This window comes from Nipponia nippon, unplaced genomic scaffold (assembly GCF_047370975.1).
Source record: "Nipponia nippon isolate SJK-2023a ecotype South Korea unplaced genomic scaffold, ASM4737097v1 scaffold_9, whole genome shotgun sequence".
Classification (NCBI taxonomy): Eukaryota; Metazoa; Chordata; class Aves; order Pelecaniformes; family Threskiornithidae; genus Nipponia; species Nipponia nippon.
Genome location: NW_028262413.1, coordinates 45,322,592 through 45,346,673, shown reverse-complemented (window position 1 = coordinate 45,346,673; position 24,082 = coordinate 45,322,592). Strand labels below are relative to the sequence as shown.

At 42.7% G+C, this 24,082-nt stretch overlaps 1 protein-coding gene across 2 annotated transcripts in view; it reads left to right on the top strand.

The window, feature by feature from the left end:
- Positions 1-24,082, top strand: part of ADAMTS17 (ADAM metallopeptidase with thrombospondin type 1 motif 17) — a 198,066-nt gene that overhangs the window by 136,392 nt on the left and 37,592 nt on the right. For both annotated transcript variants that reach the window (XM_087744635.1, XM_087744634.1), the window contains 4 exons: positions 4,984-5,064; positions 12,949-13,106; positions 17,412-17,571; positions 19,554-19,689. In XM_087744635.1, coding sequence (XP_087600761.1) covers positions 4,984-5,064; positions 12,949-13,106; positions 17,412-17,571; positions 19,554-19,689 — 535 coding nt within the window. The remainder of the gene's footprint in view (positions 1-4,983; positions 5,065-12,948; positions 13,107-17,411; positions 17,572-19,553; positions 19,690-24,082) is intronic.

Sequence of the window (24,082 nt, the reverse complement as noted above, 5' to 3'; positions counted from 1 at the left end):
CTGGTTAGACTGAGGTTTACTTTTGACTGGCAGCATGCTCTGTACCTATTTCTACAAAATAATTTTTCAATAATAAACACGGACTTGTTCTGAAGTCCATCTCCATCTCCCTGCCACTGTACAGGGGGCCTAGAAATAAAGGACAGCTCTTTGGCTTGTATCTGTTGGGTAGCTGATTTATCACTAACTTCTTCTGTCCAGACTCCAAGGCTATGCCTGTAATGCTCAGAGACCTGCACTGAGAATGAGCCCTGCATCTGTCTCTCTTGATTTTTCTCAGCCCTGTCAAGATTTTCATTGCTGCCCTTTGCTTGTGATCCAAAAGAAGGACCACAGATATTTGGATTTTTTTAATGGCAGAACATAATAAGGTGAGATATGCCAGTTGTTGTGACTATCATTTTGGGAAATGAAGAACATATCTTTGCTAGCAATTTTTCTTTTTAAGATGGTGAAAAAGCAGGCTTTTTATTGTGTACGTTACTTGTCCAGCACGTATTTAAAAGAAAGAAAGGATATTTGAACAGTGGTGCCGTAGTGCTGGCTAGGAGCATCTTTAGCCAACACAAGAAACTCTTTTTCTGTCAATAGGGTGTACATCTAAATGAAAATAGAGCCCTAGGGCTAACTCTGGGATGTCTTATAAGGGTTTAAGCAGAATGTGCAAGTTAGAAATCCCGGCAACCAACTTCACAGCAATAGTAGGAGGCTTTGAAATCTATCCATGGCTCCCCAGTGAAATGATTTTCCTCCAATGAGCTATCCCATGGCTGGAAGCGGACAGGTGCCGATGGAGGAATTACTCTCAAGCTAATAGCAAGTGAGAATCATCACAACTATTCAGAAAATGGACATCTAGTTACCACTGGACATATTTCCACTCCATTGCAACAACTAGCACTCAGCAAAAGGTGCAAGGTGGGAAGGGTCATGGAAACTGAGATGCCCAGCTGGTATTTATCCTTAAAATATTAAGGAAGCTGTGCTGGCCGTGGCCAGCAGGTAGGCAGGGCAGTCTGATTTCCTTGGCTTCTGCCTTCAGATCTTTGTTCAAAGCACTTTTGGGGAGTTTGATAACGGGATGAGCACTGTTGACTTTCGCACACCTAATTTTCACGTGTGTACAGGGATAAGATGTGAAGGTATGGTGCCCAGAGTTCAGTACTTTCAGCCATGGGATAATTTTTCCTTTACCTCGGAGTCCATCTTTCATTGCAATGTGAACCAGGAGAATAGTTTTGTAGCAAATCAGTGACATTCTGAAGTTCACACTAAACTTTCTGTTCTTTCTGGGAATAATAACAATGGCTAACAATGGATTTTCCTGTGTGAGCTGCTTTCCTCTTGCAAATCTCTCCAGCATTTAAATGAAGATACAGTAGCCACTGTTCACATATTAATCTCCTTGATGACAAAGCCACCTCTTTGTTCTGGTGTCTCTCCTAATACGAGTTACACCATATAATTTGTATCTAGGATTTGCTTCAATCACAGTCTTACATTCCTGAGACACTGATGTAATGCAAATTATCCAGAAAGATTGGTGCGTGCCAAAGTAACTGTTCCCAAGGTGGAGTATACTACACACAGCACTATAAATTATCAAATAATGAAGTTCTCCTGTTGTACTTTCAAAGCTCCATCTTAACAGGCTGATTTATGGGTGAAATTACTAGAAATACTGCCTGACAGTTGCCAAATCTCATCAGTCTTTAACCAGTTCCTCATTTAAAGCAGAACTTTAAGCCCAACCTGCAAACCCCTGCATTGCAGACAATTATCCTAAGACCTAACAGATCTTTGAGAGTCCTTGACTCAGGGCCAACTCTGAGACTTTTTTTGGTCTTACTAGCTGACACTTGATAATCTTTCTGGCAATCTGCAGTTACAGTTTGCTTAATAAAATGTGCCTGGAAAACAATGGAGGTGTTTTCTGGTGCAGTTATCTCAAAGATCAGGAATATTCTGTGACCAGAAGCTTCACATTAGCTCTAAGGACCAGACTGGAGTGGTGGTAGCGATCTGAGTTTGTACCTGTGGCAAATTTGCATGGATGTTATATAGCCTGTTTGCAAGGGTTTTGACCACTAACTCACACAATATTGCTGGAAATAATGAATGAGAGTCTCAAGACACTCCTGGTGGGACATGCCCAAGAGAAAGGACAGGTCAGATCCATATAACTGCAAAGTGGTTCGCAGTTCACTAGCAAAAGAGTGAAGGTCAGCAGTCGGGTTTGTGCCACGTGATCTCAGTGAGTTAGCACGGTATGTTTCTTCTTATTCAGGAGCTGTAAATACAACCCCCCAAAGCCATCAATCAGGATTAGAAATTACATGAGGAGAAAAATCTGGTATAAGACCAAACTAAACAGTCTCCAGAACTAATACGTTATTAATAGCTTACACTCCACTATTTACCATTGTAAAAAGTAACATAAAAGTCAACTTTTCCACGTGGTGTTTCTCTCATGGCACAGTGATGAAATGAGAGCCTATTTATGGCACAAGCATGGCTCCGCAGCTCGCTCACCTCTAAAGCAGTGTGACACACTCCTGGCTGCTGCTAGGTCAGGGGACGGATCCAAAGTTCACTGAAGTTACTGACTGGCTTTCCACTAAATTCATATACCTTTGTATCCAGCCCCTCCAGGATTTAGCCCTGGGCATTTGTATCTGGCATGTGATTTAAAAAATTAAATAAGTAAATACTCCCCCAGCAGGTACATTAAATTGCCTGAAACTTGGGCATGTTCCAAACTGGCTTCCTAACAGGGGTGTTCAGGTGTGTCATAGGGCCTATTTCCCCATGACGGACGGTCATTAATCACACCTTTGCTGTGTGCTCATGTCTGGTGGTAATTGTCGGTCGGGTTTATGTGCGGATGCATGGGGTGCAGTGAGGATGTTTGACTTCTGAAACACTCTGTTTTGACTGTAATTTGGTGTCTCAGCTGATGAAAAAACAACTCCTGGCAATGTCTAGAATAAAATTCAACATGTGTTTGCTTTGATTTCATAACAGATTTCAGTATTGCCTTAAAAAATTGACCCTGGAAGTAATGATTTTTCCCAGTGAAACCCACTCTATAATAGCAGATGGGAGAGCCACTGCTCTGGCTTCTGTACACAGACATGGTTTGCAGCTCTGCTCTCCCTCTTTCTGTTTTTCCTGCGAGTGATGACGACTGTTTCTGAGATATCCTGAGTAAGGGAGAAGTAAGTAAGGAGGAACAAGTGCAAAAAGAACTGAGCTGAAGGATCAGATGGAAAGTGTCATTCAGATACAATGATCAGGGAAAGAGGGAGTGTGTCTAGCGTCGATCAGCTGTCCACCCAGTGCACCTCATGAAACCCAAGAGCTCAAGCACATTCATAGCACAACCAAGGGGCTGGGCACTCTGCTGGTTCAGACAGGTAGAAATGAATCCACCATCTGAGACCCCAGATCCCCATCTGTCTCACTCCATGTCATAGTGGTAACAGAATCACTTAGTCCCAAGATGCGTGAGGCTGTCAGCATCCTCCTTTGAGGCCGCCCGTATCAGTGTAACAGAAGCACAGCCATTCAGCTGCACTTACCCCTAAAATAGCTCCCCAAACATTGCTGAATGCTATAGGAGTCACTGTTACTCATGCCAGTGCTTCTCCAACACATTGCTCTAGACTGCCCTTGAGATCTATAAAGGCAGGGCTGACACAGAACAGTTTCACACAGCCCTTTAAAGCAAAAAAAGGGATGAGGGAACATACAGGATAAGCTACTTAACGTCTAAAAGAAAGGGGAGAGCAATAACCCAAAGAGGTGCCAAGTTATACGCTGCAAAGTAAACTGGGTGGCCAATTAGAAGGAATCAAGTCATGGTTGTGATGAGATTAGTGTCATTCACAGGGATCTGATTCAGAGTCCAATGAAGCCAGTGGAAAAACTCTGCCTGGCTCCCAGACCTTTGAAATGGGCCCTAATGTTCCTCAGCTTTATAGTTTAAAGGCACCACTTCCACCCCATGGAACAAGTCTGTAACTCTACATGGCTCTGTGGTGGGGTAAAATAGGCTACATTTCCTTGTAGCTCCTAATTATTCTTACTGTTATTCTGTTAGTCAAAACTGGTATAATTGTGTCATATGGCTGGTTGTTGAAGGAAGCATGAAAAGGCCAAGAGAGTTTCAGAAAGGTAAAAACCAAAAGAATTCTATAAAAATATGATGGGGTGCTGTAAAACCCTACCATATCAGATGCTCAGATTGTCTAATTTGGCATGTGCATCTGCTGGCAGCATTCAGAGGTGACTGGTGGTCAGTCCTTGAGAAACCTTCAGCTCTGTCGTTGCATTAAATCTGAGCTGTGGGATTCTGTTTAGCAGCTCGATGCAAGGAAACCGTTTCCATTATATCCTCCAGAATTTTTATATAAAGCTGAAGTGTAAGTGAAAACAAATTTTTTTCCCCCAGTTGTCACACTAATTCCCACTGTTTACTTTTAGCATTGTCAAAATGTTTTGTGGAACTGAGTCCTTTCTGATACTGATCACAGCCTCGAGCAGTGTTTTTTTCGGAGGGGAAAGCAGGAGCATCTATTGGAAACTTCATTTCAAGTCACAGATGTCTGCTCTGTGATGTGCTCCTGACAGTGACGCTTTGCATCAGCTCAGGAACAGTCCTCATGTGTCCCTGCCAGTACCGCGGGAGAGCCAGGGTGATTCGAAGGGAGCAAATCTAATTAGGCCCAAGCACAAGCCTTCAGTCACAATAAAGCAGCACGCGTGCATTTCTCTCCCTCTTCTCAGGCTGAAACGTTAGTCATAACCATGCATGTCACAGCAGTGAAACTTGGCTGCCAACGCAGGGGTCTCATTTGAAGTGTTTCCCACCCGTTCCCCGACCTGGGCAGGAGTTGGTTTTTTCATGGTGAGATACTGAACGATGGATGCCTCTGGCTGGCTGTGGCATGCTCTCATCCATCTGCTCTTTTGTTGCCATAGGTTACATCGAAGCAGCTGTGATCCCTGCAGGTGCTCGGCGGATCAGAGTGGTTGAGGATAAACCTGCTCACAGTTTTCTGGGTAAGAAGACAAAAGAAAAAATGTTTTTATTCAAAACTCAGCTCTGTTTTCTGTTAAAATGACCCTTCTCTAAATGACCTGTAAGATGACGGGTTTGTTGTTGCCAGGACGTGGCTGTTGATTTCATTCTTGCTGCAATCTCTCTCCGCTTTCATGGCTTCGTTTCATGATGTTTGCTTGATGTGATAGTGTGTGACGCTTACAGGCCCTGTGCAACCTGAAAGGACCAGAGAATACTTTTATATAGACAGAAGAGTTCCTAAACAGAACTTGGCACTGGGTTGAACACAGCTGCCAGGAGCACACAACACTTTGGGAGGGAGTGGGAAAGAGAACAGTGCCTTTAGAGAAAGGAATGGTAGAGATACAGATAGAAAGGCGCCCAGCTCAGACTGGAGCAGAGTCAGGGCAGGGCAGCTGATATCCTTCAATAACCTGACCATGAGGTTGCCTGCACCGTTTCCTGCAGCAGCGGGTTTTCAGTTGATGCTGTATCCAAGACCTGATCCTGCACTCTGAGGTGGGCTAGCTGCAGCCTCTAGTCTCCTTGCCTCTATGTTCTCAGGCCAAATGATTTGTTTAATCCTCTTCTCATTTCTGCTTCTGCATTCCTATGGAGGGGAACAGGCTTCCTCTCCTCTTTTCCCTGTTGGACACAAAGTTTTAGGCATGGGTGATGGGTCAGAATTTTATGCGACGTTGTTGTAGGGCAGAGTCTGTCAACAAATTTGTTGTCCAGTTGCTAATCGCTTAGATTAAAGATTGGAAGGGTATTTGTAAAATGCAGCCAGTCAGCTACAACAGGCATCTGTCAGTCTGGTCCTCTGCCTCTTCTCTCCGATGTTAGGGGTGTTTCTTTTCGTGTCATTACTGTGCAATAGATGAAGGGCTTTATCTCCCATCTACTTCTAGGGAGACCAGGTCATGGAAATGCTAATGCCCCATTGCCCTGAATTCACACAGGAAGCCTGTGGCAGAGCGAGGAGTTGACGGAAAATTGTCCAAAGCCCAAAAGGACACCCAGCACACTGAAACATCCTAGGCACACTCAGAGCCATATGGCCACACATAAAAGGGGAAATTCTTCTGTCTCTCTTAAGTTCTTTATGCTGTGTGGGAAAAGGAAAGGATAAGAGAAAATCCCAAACTTCCTCCTTTGTTCAGTGAACTTTTGCAGCTTATAGGTCCCTGCATTGTCAAACCTAAGTGCTTCTTGCTGTTGATGAGCTCATTAACACATGATTTTTGTCCTTCCATATCAAACAGTGTTTCAGCCCTTCCACATGCTGATATTCTCATTGCAGTGGTTGTGTGTTCCAGCTGTCCCTTAGTCTGGGAATTATTAGGTACTGTTTTCACTTGTGCATGTTCTGCTTCTCAAAGTGAGCTTCTCAGAGCAGAGACACTGCAAGGTTTTAGGATAGAAAAGCACTCTGAAAGATGGAATTGCTTCCAGAGATATATCAAGGCTGTGGTAGGAACTCTGAGAGGATTACGGAGCTTACTGCTCTCTGTTTTGCGGAAGGGGGAACAGAGGTGTTGCAACTTGCTCATGGCTATGCAGGGCGTCAGTAGCAAAGCTCAGACTAGGACCCTTGGTTTCTGATTTCTGCGTCTTTCGCTTATAATCCTCCATCTCCGCAGCCAAAAGGAGACGCTAATATCCAGTACTGGGATATAGGATGCTGCTGTAAACATTTACATAGTGATTGTGTCTTAGGATTTCAGGTCTAGTGCCATTGGTTTTCTGTCTTGAGATACTACCAAAGTTGGCAACATCACTGGGAAAGATGCATTTGTTCTCTGTTTTTCATTCTGGATTCAGGGGGAAAAAAGAGGGAAAATCACGTCATTCAGCTGCCCTTAGGTCAAAAGCATTGGCATTTGTGCCACTTCTTGGTAGGAAGCACGTATCACTACTGCTAGTATTTCCACTAATGCTGCAGCCAGCTTGCTGGGAGAGGATTACGCCTACACGTAAGATGCTTGACATAGCAAAGCACTGGTGGAACAATGAGAGCCAGTGTTTCCTTGGGTTTTGCAAATACTCTGCCTTCTGGAAGTCAGCCTTTTTGTTTGTCTTGGTGGGATTTGCACAAGGTTTTTGTCCGGGGCTTGGGCTTTGGCAGATAGCTGCAGCACTGAGTGTCTTAGGTGGAGCTAGCGACTGCCCTTCCTTGTGACCACATAACCTTGACTAAAGCAGATATTGCCCCACTGGGTGGTGAAGATTAGGATTGTGTATACTTGAGAGCAGGACTTAGCCCTGTGTACATCACATAAAGGTAGATAAAAATCTGGCTATTTGAAAGCTTCTGAATGCTTTTAGCTCTTTGGTTCATGGTCAGGAGCCAGAAGAATCTCTCTAAGCTTTCCAGGGTTTTCTCTTTCAAGGAACACTGGGCACAAAGAAAAGATACCCAATGCCTTGCTAACCTAAGCTGAAGAATAGCAGCAGGAGTGTTCCAATAGGACAAAAAAGATAACCAAGAAAACAAAATCCAATCATTCTCATAGGCTTCGTAATGCATTGTAAATCTAGGTCTGAGTATGGAAGGATTTTCTATTTCAATTACACTGACAAAGTTGAGTCCAATGCGGTCCTATTTCCACTCAGAACCGGGTACAGCACCTTGGAAATGAGCCCAGCGTAATTTGGAATCATTATTCCATGTGCTGGGAGCAGTGCCTGAAGAATTTCCCTCTACCTACAGGCAACCCACGCTGGCTGCCTTGGCTGGCTGTAACGCTTAAAAACCACCTTGAACAGGAAATGCCTCGGCAGTTTGTGTCCGCAGGCTGGGAAGCAAGCTGGAGGGACCCAAGGTGGAAATAAAGATCTGACTAGATGCCAGGTTTAGAAATAGATTGGTCAGTTCCTGTCTTCCAGCCAACAAAAAAAAAGAAGTTACGGGTTGTTGCTGGGGTTCGTTTTTCTTTTGCTCTTCTACTGTACAACTTTGAGCCAGAAAAAGCTTAGAGATGTAACAGTGGATTCTTGCTACTGCCTAAATGCACCCAGTGGGGAGAAGAGAAAGAGCTGTGCTTTGGTACCCTGTTTAAGGCATAGGGTCCCAGGAGAACTGCAGCCAGCTGTCCAAGGCAGAATAAATCCTGTGGGTGCTAGCTTAAATCAGCGAGGACTGTTTGGCAAAAAGGGCTCACAACTCCTTTCCTGTTTGGGCTTTTCCACCACGGTCAGACAAGTTTTGTCAGAGAAGACTGCGTATATCCTGCTCTCCTCAGCTCCTGCCACTGAGCGCTCAGGGAGGTTGGGAAAGTGTTCTTTGTTGCATGCTTTGCCTAGTCTCTAAAATGGCAGTAAAGATACTTGCTGTCTTGCAAAGCGCTTCTGCAATGCTTGGATGAAAAGCACAGCATTCAATAAGAGCAAAAGGCACAATTCACCCCACTCAATTTAGTACGGTCACCTCTGGGGCTAGGCAGAGCCAGGCCTGCAAGAGTTGGGTGTGACAAAAGCCATTGGAGAACGAGCAGTACCCTGTGTCTAAGAGACATGGGGGGGTTATAGCTGCAGCATTGATCCCTACTGATGAGGCACTTGTGTGCAATGAAGACAAACATTGGCGAAAACAGTTTGGCCCAAATACTCTGCTGAGTCTCCAGTATAATTCCTGAAATCCTCAAGCAGCACCTTTGGGAACAGGGGTGTTTCCAAACTCTCCATCTCCTCAGTCACTAAGGGAGCAGTGCCTGCAGCAATCAAAATCAAACCTTTCCCAGAAAAGAGGTCCACAAAGATTAAACATTTGGGCTTTCATCAGCGAGCTATCTTCCTTTGCTGATGAGCTGGAAGCAAAGCACAGTTGTAGTCATTCAAGCTCTTATAGGCTGTTTTGAGCGTGTGCTGTGATATCTTTACTAGTCAGCCATAGTGCATGGAGATAGTTTTATCTCATCCACAGTTTTGATTAGTCATGTTCACAGCTCCTCAAGGCCAGTGTGATGGCTGCTTTGATCTGCCTGGAAGCCACTAGGCTTTGGCAGAGGAAAGCAATCCTGCTTCAGAATTCTGTCTGAAGTCTGCAGAAGGTACTTTGTAGATCGAGAAACAAAGCAGGAAGAGAAGCAAGTTGCAGACAGTTATATTGCTGTAGCACGCAAATACCAGGACATCATCATACCCCTAGTCTGTGTGCCAAAGAGAACTTCCCTCAGAGAAAACATTCCCCCCCCCCCACATCCCACTCCTCCTGGGGATACCATACCCGCAGTTTCCCTTCACCCGGATTTTGGAGCCTCTAATGGGACCATGAGAGCTGTCAGGAAGGTTGTGTGCAGCAGGGCAGAAGGATGTTCCACCTTTCTCCAGTAACTCCCCAGGTTGCAGACCCTCAGAAAGGCACACACATACGCAGAGGACATTGCAACCTCCACCTGCTCCAGACTTCCCCAGAGGTTAGACACTACAAATGGTGCTCAGTTGGTAAATTGAATGTGCCCTGAAATACCCCTGGGCACTGAGGCCAATGGTCATGGAGCAACTTGTGTATGGACTCTCAGCCCCCAGTGAAGGGGGGCTGCCTCCATACTGCTTATTGGGAAGGGACCCTGGAAAGTCCTGGGTCCTGAGCCATGCTGGGAGTTGTTTGGGAGAATTCAAAATGACCTGGGCCATGAAGTATGCTAGGGACCATTTTAACAACATAGAGGTTCCCAGCTGCCTGGGAACATGTCTGTGCACTGTACGTGAAATAGTCTAAAAATAAGTTTCCACTGTGAGATGGTGCCCTGGGCTGGAATCACTTCAGGTATCTCCTCTTACCTTCAGCAGACCCTCTGGAATCTGTGGAGCCAGGCACTCGTCCTGTTGAGCCAAAGAACAGCTTTTCAGGAAACCCCCTAAAGAGAAATCTAACAGGGATTTCCTTCCTCTTAAACCTCATTTGAGGAAGGGATGAGCTTGGCCCCTCATTTCTTGAGGGAATTTTCATTGTAATAGCTCTATAAAAGGTGTTAGACATGGCCAACTAGAATAAAGGGAAAGTCTCTGTAGAATAGCCCAGTATCGCTACAAACCCTCCCACAGTAAATTAGACCCAACTGGTAAGTCAGCTGTGTTGTGCAGTTGACAAGAAGTTCAGTTCCTTGTCTCCTAAGCATAGTAGGCAATTATATATAGCCTAAGCACACCTGGAAGGCTTTGCTGGCTATGGGGACTTGATCCAAAGAGATGACAATGGGAGATTTTCCTATTAACTTGAAAAGGCTTTAAATCAGCTCCTCTTACCTTCTTGCAACACACTTAGTTAAGTGAAAGCCAAGGTTGTGTTTTTTACTGGAAGAGAATAAAATAGGCATGAAAAGCTGGAGGTTAAGAAAACATCTTGTTAAAGGCTTAGCCAAAAGACACAGTTAACCTTGAACTAAGGATGCCCAGTAACACACAGGCTATTCTGTCTGTCTGATGTCAGAACAAATTTGATCATGGTGCATGGATCTCCACAAAGGAGCCTGGAACTTTCTCTCTGTTAGAACAGGGTCTGCCAATTTTCTCTTCCCTCAATGCATCACACAGACATCTGAATAACTGTGTTTCCGTTCTAGTGTAGGAAACACATAAATCCCTAAATCAGCTTGCACTGACAAGTCAACAGTAATGTGATGTCCTTATGGCTGGAGTTGTCTTTCAGTGTTTGAAGGATATCCGTGATGCTGATGGAATAGGTTATGCTGGAAGAAAGGACATGTTACTCCAAGTATCTTTTCTTCTCAGTATTCATCTTACAGGGCTTCCTTCCGCAGTAGCGCTTTCTTCGTTGTCCTTACTGATGCATAGAGGCATTTCCTGACAGGATGGATGTGATCCTACAGTATCTGACCTTATGCATGTCTGGCCAGCTCACGGACTCTGAAAGGAGGGTGGCTGTGGCATGCTGTTCCTTGCCTGATGATGTTTTTTATTTGTGGTCTGGTTTCCATCAAACCTAGGGGTAGATCGTATCTCACCTGCTTCTGCCTTTTGAGAGCAAAGAAGGCATCAGGAAGTATCCTGACCATAAGCTCTGCTTATTTCTGATGCTGGAGCTTTATAATGCCTATCCATTTTTTTAACTGGCAAAAAAGCTTCTGGAGTAATTTAGAACGACCTACGGGCCGTTCTAAATTATGCCTGTAGCTAGTGCTTGCAGGTTGGAATAGTCTGCCCTCCAGGCTTGAGCACAAGGGGTTATTAAGTTCATCTGCCACGTTCACATTCGGTCCACTGACCAGTCTTGACTTTGTAACTTGACTTCTCTTTGCAGCTATGACAGCTAAATGTTAACTTGTTCAATGTTTGCATTATGGAGCACACACAAACTCAGAAACAGTTTTATTTTGCACTTGCAAATCTTCATGTGTGTAGCAACACGGAGATTTGATTGATCTTTTTCTCAAGGAAAGTTTAGGAAAATACAGTTTCAAAGCTAGTTGTGCTTGGAAACTAAAAAGAAATGCAGAGTTGTCTTGCTACATTTGGAAGAGAGTTCAGAGATTAATGATCTATGAATTTTATGTTAATGCTTGACCATCAGAATAGGTTTTCTTATATACTGTCTGAATGAGAATCTCTGAACCCAACTCTTGCCAGACTTCAGTCAGTCTCAGGATGGGCAGTCTACATAAAAATATACAGAGCTTGCCTTGCAAACCAGACTTCGGTTTACAGCCACTGGTGCTCTCATACTATTTCACTCCAACTACCAGTTTTAATAGCTGTAAGAGTATAACACTGCAAGTATATAAGTGTTTTACCAGAAGTATCTTCAGCTCATAGTCAAGCAGCTGCTCTGTGGTATTAGATTCTTACATCATGTCTGCCAATTTGGTATATGTGTCCGAATTTATGGTACTATCAATTTTTCTAAGATTAAAATCTAAATAGTTAGATAATCCTCACTCTATTAACTCTATTAACAGAGAATAATCCTTACAGTGATCTAAGTGTTAATTTCCAATATACCAGCTATTCCAGGCATGTTCATTTTACATGTATGCCTACATGTTTCCCGTGTAACCTTTGACAAATAATATTGAGATTATTCCGGGAAGAATTATGGCTCTGTCTGATTGTTCTCTAATTATGCTCTCTGTTTACAACCTGCACTCTGCTCAGCTTGAATAAGGAAAATGGGCTAGTAAGTTTTCCACTTACCTAGTCGGTCACTTCTACTTTGTGGTTCTTGCTTGTTAGCACAACGCTGTAGTATTTTAGTGTTACTTTTAAATGCAAATTAAATCTCTCTTCACTGAAAATCAAAGAAAAGCATTTCAGTTGTGCAAGTTTTCCTTTGCAAAAGCAGAGTTGTATATGTAACTGAATTCAACAATATGCCATGAGTATGTGTGGTTTTTGGACACGCTCCTGAATTGGGTCAAACTGTGGAAGAGTTCTACCATTTAGTCCTAAATTAGTAGTATTTTTTCAAGGACAGTGGGTAGTTACCTTTCCTTCCTTTTATTTCCTTTGTTACTCCTTCTGCACACTCTTTTTTTTTCTTCCCTTTAAATTTTCTGGCAGTGGAATGGCACAGAGAATGCCTCAAAGTTTTGAAACTGGAGAATGTTGCTTATTTGGAAAGCAGAACATAATAATTTTGAGTAGTAAAACCGAGGCAAGACCAGTTTATATGACATTATTTTTACTTAATAGCAATGTTAATATAATTAGAAATGCCTTCATCAACTGAAATACAGAATATGCCCAAGTTAGAAACATTATGACAAGTCAGCTATAATTATACTTTTTTTTCTTTTAAACTCATGTCTGTTACAAGGCTACTGCTTCTTGTACTTCACATGGGCTGAGACAGAAGCTCAATAGTCTGTATTGTAATCACAAATTTGCTTACATTTCATTCCATGGTGTTTGATTCATTCCAGCTTTAAAAGATTCCAGTAAGAGATCCATTAACAGCGACTGGAAAATTGAGCTTCCTGGTGAGTTTCAGATCGCAGGCACTACTGTCCGGTACGTGCGAAGGGGTCTGTGGGAGAAAATCTCTGCCAAAGGACCAACTAAAATACCACTGCACTTGATGGTAACTTTATATCCTTTGTTTGTGTTTCTTAAGTGATGCAACATAGAGGGTTTATATTCTAGCTGAAAGTTAAATTTTGATTGTTTGCTTCCTCACCAGTGTTTTTTAAAGGTATGCTGTAGTGCCTCTCTTTGCATTCTGTTGCGGCATTGCAAGGGCTGGAGAAACCCGGCTCCCTACTTAAAAATAAATGATGCTCTATTCTGGGAGAACATGCAGTGTCCCAGTAGACTCGTGTCCAGTACAGGACACTCCTGTAATGTGTCGCAGAAAATGTGACAGGTCCATTCGAGAGGATGTAGGTTTCCAGGGGCTTGCTTTATTTCACGGACATACCTGCTTACACACATGAAAGGATATTTGCCAAAAGATCTTCTCAGCTTATGCCAGAACGTATTCTGTATTTAAATACACTGTTGCTCAAACAGAAGAAATGCAGATTTGGCATGTACAGATGGCACATGTGAATTTGACCCTCTGTAGTGACTTAGTTACACACAGAAATGTTCCTTGTTTATATTTTTTTTTTCAATTTTATGTATTTTAAGGTGTTCTTGAAAGGTTTTCCTAATGTTCAACATAGTCCTTCTGTTAACCCGGCATGTCATTTTATAAACAGTCATATGGCTGCTGTATGAGAACATGAGTGAGAAGTCCACAGGGGTGAGAAGAACAGGATTGTGGTCCCAGTCCTGTCACTAATGGGTGATGGGGTGACTCATGAGCCAGTCCCTTAATGTCGGTGATAACCTTAACGTTTCTATCTGTAAAATAGCTGTAATAACACCTGTCTCGTATATGTGTTACTAGTAGAAAGTGTATAGAAAGCTTTACAGTTTCTATAGCAAGGTTTGCATACAAACATAGAGTATTTTAATGTATGCATTGTTTCCTGTAACTTTTTTATCCAATTACATTTTCCTGTGTGCTGTTTCTTTTCCTTGTGGCTTTTTACCGCACTTGTTCACTGAAGGCTATCTGTAAGCACTGCTAAAAATCAGAAGTCTCTCCCTTTCCTCACCTGAATTTTCTGGCTTGCTGGTGTTCGTTGTGCAACACTTCATGACCCAGTTTGAGAAGCTCAAAAGTTACTTGAACTTTTCACACACACATACAAAATAATAATAATACTCCACTTGGTCAGTACTTTCTCTGTGTCAAAATATGCTGCATAGGAACATGAGGTGTTTTGTCTTTGCTTTCTCAGACAGATGAGTGAGTTTACCAGGTTCACATATAGACCAGTGTAAAGCTGGATTCAAAGAGCTTACTACTGAAATAGTCAGTGGTGCAGGTTTGGGCACACCTGCACCTTCCTGACCCAGCCACGTAATTCAAGGTCGGCCCACACAAGGGAGGTGTATACAGGAGCCGCCTTCGTCATCAGAAAAATCATCTTCTGCTTGACTTTAGCCTTAACACAAGTCTTCCGTCCTGAAACCAGGACTCTGACAAAGTATCTTGTACTGCCAAGGTCTTCCTAACCTTATGTAAGAAAAAGGAGTTGCACAGGTACCGTTTGTGAAGATGCTGTGCAGGGTTCCTTTGCCAGCTCTTGGAACCTTCCAGGGCCTTACTTGGTTGAGGTGTACTGCAGTAAAATCTGGTACCAGCATTTTGTGAACTTCATCATCAGTAGAGCTTTGTTTTCAAAGAAGAACTCATTTTCCCTTCATTAAGGAGTAACTAACATAGGAAACTAGTGATTATGAGGTTCTCCATGAGTATCCTTTCCAGGTACAGACTGTCATTTTCAGCTGATATGAGCAGAGGAAATTTTCCTTCTTCACCTTCCACCCCTGAAATGATTAAAAAGGAGGAAAGTAAAAGTTACCAGACCATTAAAAAACCATGTGGCTTAAAATCACTGCCAGTCATAAACAAAGCACATGTGAAGTCTTTTCTTCAAATCAGATATTAATCTTTTCCTTGATACAGGGTAGTGGGTTTCATTCTTTCAACACAAGAAAGACAGGATGGTTACCAGTTACCTCTAAATAGAAAACTGTTGTTCAAACAGTGGTGGAATACACTGGACTGACAAAGAGCCAGAAGCTTCAGTCAGTTCATTGTGACCTGCATTTGAAACCAATTATGCACACATACACACACACCCCAATTATATATGGCTACGAAATTGCATGAAATTGGTTTCATATGGGCCTTTAGATTCACTAGTCTTGCACCCATATTGAGATAATAAGGATTTCTTTTTAGGAGCTGGTTTTTAATACTTGAGGCATTTCTCCAAGTGCATTGCTGTAAGTATATTTCTTGGAGAAATTAATGTTTGTGTAACTAGGCCTGTGCTAGACCTCTTGGCAACAGAGGACAACCAAACACTCCAAGAGCATAAAGATGCTTTAGACAAGACTGATTGATCAATTCTGTAGAACAAGCTGTTTGCATCTCATGCACTTAAAGAAAGCCAGAGTAGGACTTGCGTTCTCTGCCTCTGACTGCCTGGTATTTCAAATTGAGTTAAAAAAAAAAACATTCATCTTTGAAACTGCGATGATGGTTGGCTAGTTTCAACCTTGATATTCAGTTCTGGTAGTAAGGCTCCCTCTGTAGCTGAAGTAAAATCATATCTTTGTTCCCCATGTCTTCTGGAAGATGCTTTTCTGCCTGGGGTTATGCACTGTGCAAAGCAACTCAGGGGCACTGAGTTTGCGTAGCCCCACAGTCTTCACTGCACAGACCTCCAGGTTGCCAGCGGCTGCAAGCTGGACCCCTTCTTTCAGCACATATGGTTATTTTTTTTTTGGTTAAATGAGCTTATGACAGCTTTAGTAAGATGAATGACTAAGTAGGAGTGATTTCTGCCAATCTGAATGGGAAACAATTATTGTTGGGAGAAAATAGCACTTGCAAATTTGCTTTTTTAAGTTGGGCAGCTGCTTGCTTCAATTATGATAGCTGTACTTAAAATATCTTATTTGATAAGGTGCTGCTCCTATTTCAGTAGGTGACAAGAGCCAGCGGAATTCACCTGTCTAATGCTTCTGAGATTATGGGATAATAAGTATAAGTAAGTCTAAAGCCACACCATCAGCATTACAATAGTATTTCTATGGCATTTGTTAATAGTGTGGTAACTCAGATTCCATGGACTTCGTACTCCATTGGGCGTCTTCTAGTCACTTCTGACTCAAGCCAGTGAAAGTGAGAGCCAAATGAAGCCCAACATGTAAATCAAAACAGGACCAGAATTGTCATCTACCTGTCGTGAAAAATTAAGCATTTTTCTCTGTTCCTCTGCCTTTTTTAAGAGTCAGTGAGTATTGGAGTAATAACACTAGAGACATCACATGTGACTCCATGGGAAATAATAAGCCTGCTGTTGGAAGCAGGTTTCACCTTCCTCTAGCAATATGCAGGGTATGAAAATAATATATGTTGCCAGCAGCTGTGTGATATGGCTCTTCCTTGTCAGCCTCAGTATTCTGAGACAATAAAAATCCTGCCTCTACAGCTTGTCAGCAGCTTGTCATTCTCACTTTGAGTGCCACATGTCCCAGGAGGCATGTGACTTTTTTTTGCATTAGTTGTTTTTACTTTGAGAAGGATCACCTTGTTCCTTCAGATGTGTTAATAAACATTTCTGCCTTCAAACTATGGACTGCTGCAGTCCAACTCAAATGCAGCAGTAAATGCTGCAGCTCACAGAATCACGCGATGGGTGAAGCTGAAAGGAACCCATGGAGGTTGTCTTGTCCAAACCCCCTGCTCACGCAGGGTAGCGTAGAGCAGGCTGCCCAGGACCGCGATCCATAAACAGCACAGGGTTAACCCAGAACTTCCCCATTCTCTACAAAGGTCCCCAACCATAAGCCCGAGTCTCTGCATGAGGCTTGCAGACAACTTGCTTTCTAGAAAACAAGGGTAGGACAGGTATGATGAGTGATTTTTTAACTCTGGATGCTCATTAAAATAGTTGTTGTATGAAAACTGCTGATTTAATGCTTACGGTTGTCTTACGATTTCTCTTTAGATAGCCAGTGGCCTGCTGCTCGCATTTGAGACTTAAACAAAGTTATGCACCGAATTTCAGGGTTAGACATCTCCATGACTGTTTTAAATATTCACAAATTATGAGCAGTTATTGCTCCCGCAGATGCCGTGTTTTACCAATACTGCTGTAATTTCAGGTTTCTAGATAAAGATTGGGTTGCCTTTCACGAGGTACTTATATTTTAGAAATATTGGCCTGAGACAGCATTTCCGGCATTACTGTCTCTGCAGTCTGTTGGCTTTCCCAGTACACAGTGTGTTGTAACAGCTTTTCTTTTCCTGCTGAACCAGGTGCTGTTATTTCATGACCAGAATTATGGAATTCATTATGAATACACCATTCCTGTAAACTATACTGCTGAAAACAGAAGCGAGCCAGAAAAGCAACAGGATTCTTTGTACATCTGGACGCACAGCGGATGGGAAGGGTGCAGTGTGCAGTGTGGAGGAGGTAAGGCCATTTGGAAACTTGGTGGGACTTGCTGTACGGTGTTTGCAGACACCAGCCGTTAGAGAGGTGCCTGCAGAAGACAGTGTTGCCAAAGCATGAAGGAAACTGGCCATGGGAATAGATGTTGCCATAATGAACTCAAATGAGAGCTCATTCTCACCAGCTCTCCCAGCTATCATCCACATCCCCACAGTTAATTTTCACCCAGCATTTTGGCAGGGACACTGCTTTGTCGGCTTGTTACTGTAGGCGGGAACTGCACCTGGATTAGTGCTCCACGGATGGCTCAAGGCGCAGCCCCATATCTCAAGCCTCCGTCACATTCTTGGAGCGGAGTTTTCACAGGTGTTCAGGCATGTTCACTGAAAGACACCTTCTTCCCCAGGGATGAAACGGGGGCAGTGCTGCTGTGACGACTCCTGGAGATTGCGTCAGACGCTCTTAATGTGGGGTGGACTTTCTGGGAGTACGTGAGCACATTGCAAATCACACTTTTCAGATGATCCCTAGGATGTGCTGAGACAGATTTGCTGAAACCCTGCGGGGAACTGATGCCTGTGAAACCAGAGACTGGTTTGTCAGCCACTGTCCATTGAATTTTCAGTGCTGGAAGAAGCAGGTTTTTCCCTGAGGAAAATGGATCATTTGCATGCATTCTGGCCAGTCTTTCTTCACCAGCAGACCCAATTGTTTATCATAGTATATGACACAAAGAAAGAGTGCTCATCTTCACATTTGAAGGCTCACTGCCCTCAGTACTGAAATCATGGATTTATTTTTTTTCTGTAAATAGAACTCATTTTAAAATGGAGACTTACTTTTACTCGTGTTTTAAAACAATAATTTCTTAGAGCCATTAAGCACTCACATGAATGAGTAGGAAATTTGTTTGTGGCTCTTTTGATTTGTGTCACAAGCCTGCCACATATTTGAATCAAATCAGTACCTGGCAACATGGCTCCCATCAGTAGTAGCTTGGATGGCAATTGGTCTCTTATATTTTGGTTGTCAGATGCTTTTACTACTTATCCAAGCTAGGAAGGGCCTTTTCCCTTCCATACAGACTTTTACAAATTTTTTCTTAACAGAATTTATTTTTTAATATATGCTGCAGATCATGAATAAATTCAATTTGATGCAGACTCAGGGTTAAGAAGAGGCTCTGAGAAACCAAAATAATTAGCAGTAAGGCAAAGTCACATGGTGCAGGGATGGCATTTTCCTTGTAACATCTGGTCGTTGTCATGCCACCCTGTGGCACAGCTTTCCTGGTGTCACACAGGGGAAGGCTGATCCCTGAGGGCCACACTGCCGCGTCTTGGTGAAACTGCTGATGCACAGACAGTGCATGTGAGAAATGCTGACTACTCCTGAGGTGTCCCCTGCTGGCAGGGTTTTTAAACCTGGAGGACCAGAAGATGAGAAATAATTTATTTTGGTGGCTTAATTTCACCTCTGTGAAATACGAACAAGCCCAGTTTATCACTCTTGAAGCCCAGTCACTCCTTTTCAACCTGACTCTTCCTGAATGGGGAGCAGCAGGAGGCAGCTGTCCTGTCATTATCAGTCACTGAGGGGCGGGTGGCTGTGTGGCTTCAGCTGGAGCATCTGCCCTAGGTGATTACAGGGCACAGCTACATGTGGAGGAGGAACCAGAAATGAAAGCAATTGTTTTCAAGATCGTTTCCACATTAAACATGAGAAAGAGAAAGCCCAACATGTTGTTTCTGTGAAGCAGTCAATTTCACAATTATTGGGGGAAGATTTGTAGCTTTTCTGAAAAAAAAAACCAACCAAACAGTACAAAGGTAAGACAGAAGTGGGAAATAAGATTGCTTGTAGAGGCGGTAGGTCTGTGTAGATTACATCTTGTAGAGATAGTAGGGAGCTCCTAGCTTTTGAGTTTTGGTTAATGAGTTGACATGGTTTTGTTCTTAGCCACTGGTTTCGTTTTTCAGAGTTGTTTTTCATTTGACTTGTAGGTGAACGGAAAACCATTGTGTCCTGTACTCGAATTATTAACAAGACCATGACACTGGTGAATGACAGTGACTGCCAACGAGTGAATCGCCCCGAGCCCCAGGTCAGGAAATGTAACACACACCCCTGCCAGTCACGGTAAGGAGTTAAAAAATAATAAAACCCAATATCCTTTTTCTTCACAAATCGCCCATTTCCAAAGCCTCCATCTGGTGAACATGGTGAAAACATGTAAAAGTACTGGGACACATTGTTAGCCATAGTAACCAGCTGTAATATTCATTTCCTTTTGTTGAGCAGGTCAGATTTTCATTACCTCAGAGTCCGTTTAATTTGTGGCCAGTAAGGCCAGATTCCATGCAAGCTGCCTTCATGCATTGTTTGGGGGTGGTTTTCTCTTCCCCTTGGCTGCCTCCTGGGCGACAGAGCAACTTGCAATATAAAGCTAGAGAAGAGTGCAGTGACTGCATACCTAACCTTTTTTTTCTTTTGAATCAGCACAGAGTAGAGTCTGATTAATTGTCAAACAGCGCTACAAAAAACCTCACAAACAACCCACAGCCTTTAAGCTACTACAGCTGACCTGCTGAGTTGCATGCCTGATCTGTATTAGCATAGTTCAGACTGGGAATCTCTAGGCAAGAAGTGCCTCTTCTTCATGTGAAGTTTGTACAGTGTCTCGCAACCCCTGCATAGTTTTGGAAACATACCTGACTCTTGCTGAAGTCAAGAAATTATGATGAAACACATTTTAGATGCTTTCCTCTGTAAGGGTGCTTTTCTGCATCAGTAGGAGTAATTAGAGGTCTAATAGTAATAAGTTCCAAAAATAATAAAAAGCTTTCTTTTTAATTTGGCAAGCACTTTTAGCTGAATTAGTTTTGATCTGCATTGTAAAAAAAAAAAAGACGTTTCTAGCAAAAATGACAAAGCACAGGAAGGCAAATTAATTTGTTCAGTTTTTTTGCTAACAAAAAAGTTCACTCTTGCTCTGCAGTAACGCTTAGCATTGTGGAGTAATGTAGATGCTCCACTTTTTATAGCAGTTAGAACATAAAATCAATTTAGGATAAACAATATCTAAAAAAGCATATGCAAAACAACCTGCTAGCTGTTGCATCTTGTATAATCAGACAAGCCAGGGAAATGTACCTACAAAGCTAATCCTGCTGGTGGAAACAATAGCGAAAATGAGAAACAGCACGCTTCCTTCTAATTAGACCTGCACTCTGATTAAAGTGCCCTGAAGCAGGGAAATCCAGTGTCAGGTAATCCATCAGAAAGGCTAGGCTGTTCCAGGTTTTGTTTTCTGTCTGCACTGCTGTACAATATTGTGGCCATACTGCTTTCAGTGGTACTGAAAGGTATAGTGAGATACCCCATGTGCTTCTAAGTGGGTAAGGAGGGCCAAACTCCCAATGACTTCAAGGAAACAACTGTCATTTCTGTGAGGAAGTTTCCTAAATTCAGCGATGCTGGGATTTCTGTCATGTCATTCCCTCAGAAAGACAGAAAGAAGGAGCATCTGCTTGTGTTTCTGCCCTGGCGTGAAATATTTCTTCTAGACCTTTTGTGAAGCCATTGGGAGGAGACTGAAGTGAGCCCAGGCAGGTATATGGAGGGGTTCCAAGTGGTAGAGATGAAGAAAAGCGATTTACAAAGCTCTGGAAGAAGTGGGCAGCCTCTGCCTCTACTAGCTTAGAGCAACAAAGGGAGGTCTTGGCCATCGGGTCTGTTAGACCCATAAGACCCACAGTGCTGTTTTTCAATGGGGTCTCCATGACCCCAAGCCCCTGGTGAAGTCTCCTCTTTGTTGCAAACTTTCACCATGACATTGCTGCCTGTGCAGGGCAGTGACAGTGTTAAATGTCTGTTCCTATATCCAGATCGTGTTCCTTTGGGGATTCAGGTCCAGCCCTTAATGTTATTCCAAGGTATCTCTTCTTCTGTGTGGAGTTACCAGGCAATTTATAGCCACAGTTAGCAGAGTTCTCCCCAGGAGCAATTAGCACTGGCAGAGTGACACTCTCCTTGGTCCATTTTTTTCAGAGCAATGACAGCAAACATCAAATGTGCTTAGTACCCGGAAAGGCCACAAAATCCTTGCTGATGATCTGATAGACCACACTCCCTCACTCCCTCCGTGTAGACCACACTTTCACACTTAACATGCTTTTGACTGGAAACATTTTCAGAAGCACATTCTCTGTGCCTCTGTAGAATTTAAATTTCCACTTGCGTTTGCCCACCCAGATATTAGAAATGCATGCTTAGCATATTCTCTGACCAAGAACATCTTAAAGAAACCATTCTCTTTCACCATGTCAATGCTTTTTTTATGAGCCCTGAATTTGTTTTAGGGTTTCAAGTAAAATTATTGTAGCATCTTGTTACAATAAGGTCCTTTCCCGTTTCCACTCAGACCTAAGCCCTTTACCTGAGTTCAGGAGAAGGAACAATGCTTTCCTTTCCGTAGTAAACCTGCTCTGTTTTGTGCGTTTTGAACTACATTTACATTTTACTCAAAATTTAAGAGAATCACCTTACGGAGAATTTATCGCTAGAGAAGGGTCTTATGGCCAGCACAAGTCTGGGTCACAGGACGGACACTCAGTCTCTGCTTCTCTCTGTGTGACTTTAATTCGCTATCCCACCCTGTCCCTTTGCTTCCTCTCTCAATCCATGTATAATCTGGATTGCAAAATCTTTGGGATGGGGTGAGATCATGTTGTATAAATGGAGGAAGAGGAGGAGGCTATTGCTGTTGAGACTGTAATAAAAATAAAAAAATAATAACCCACATTATATATATAAAGTGGTCTGGAGAAAAAAAGGGTACGATATTAATAAGTGTCTTTCTTCCAGCACGATCCCAAAGTGCTTTGCAAATTATATATCCCTTTGAACTTCAGCCACCTCTTAGGAGAGCCAAATAACGTGGAGCAGGGGACAGTAGTTTCATGAGGCCAAGAAGAAGATTAGAACTCTGCAACTGCAACCCAGCATCTGAAAAAAACAAAGCAGGATTGAAATAAGGATCGGATACACTGACATGTTTTAAAATTAAACGTCAGAGAAGAGAATTTTCTTAAGGGTTTTGTTGAAACTGGCAAAAATAAAAGAATCTTTCATTCTTTATTATTGTTACTCTTTCACCTTTTAAAAAAATGCCTCTTTTTCTTCCTATTTTATTTTTTATGTTCCTTGACCCTCTTTTTCCATTAAATTCTTTACAGCTTCCTTTCCTGTCCCAACTGCACCCTATTAGCACCTCTTTATTCTAATCCTTTGCCTAGCTCTTTAAATATTTTTTACAAAACCCTGCTGTAACCAGATGGAATCTGGATTCTTGCATACAGTGCGTATGGGTTGTTTCCAGCACACTGAACACCAACCCAAATATATAGGCAAACCCAGCACTCATGTTGGCACAAGACTCAGAAATCACAGATCACATCAGCTGTTATTACTGAAAACATAGGTCGGCCAGTGGCCACACACTTCAACATGCACGGTTGGGTCTATGAATATGAAACTGCTCCCCTCTAATGCAGGAAAAGAACCAAAAGCACGTGAAATTTCCCAACTGTTAGACTTGTAATGGCCTGTATGCAAACACTGTTAATTTTCCTTCTCTTTGCTGTAATAGATTTTAATAGAGGTTTGAGTTCTTTCAGGGACCTGCCGAATATGTGGTGTTCCTACACAGATGCTTAACAGCAGCATAAAAGCCAGAAATCCCTGCCTTCATCTAGAGAAAACCACAGGAGATCTGAGCTCTGTTTTTCACTGTTTAGGGCTTGAAAGTATCTCCTGTGTCTGAGGATTAGTTTTCTGCTACTACCAGCAGCATGTCATAGGCCGGTTTCCATAAACTGATTTTGCTCCACAGTCTCCTTCCCTCACTGGAAGGCTCTCCTGTGACCTTGCTGTTCCTGTGGGTCAGGATCTTTTATTTTCAGCCTTAATTATTCATTGTCATTTTTCAGCCATTTGTTCTTGCATCAACTCTGTTCCTTTGCTTATATGGTGTTTTCCCTCCCTAGCTCTTTGCCTTGGGCTAAGCGCCATATGATACAGCAAACCAGTGTACCTCCTTTGATCATTTTGCTAGGCTGAATCCATTACTTTTCTTTAACTTCTTATTGGATCAGAGACTGTGCATCAATTCTTCATTCCCTTGGTCACCTTGGTCACCTTCTCTACTAGTGCTCTAATTTATGTTATTTAAATTCATAATTTGAGTGCATAGGTCACCAGAATTGTACGGAGAATCCCAGTCTCAGGCCAGTCTAGCCCTTACACAGTTGCATTCATACTGTCCTGCCTTCATTGGCAGTAACTCTCCTGATGCGTGCTGTGCTTTTTTCATGGCTGCATCATATTTGTGGCTTACAGTCATTCTAGATGTTTTCCTCCTCATTTGTTTCAACATATGAATCCTACCTGAACACAGAAATGCTTGTTATTAGTCCCTAAGCACACAACCTCGCACTGCATGCTATTCATTTTCATCCTGTCTCTGTTATTG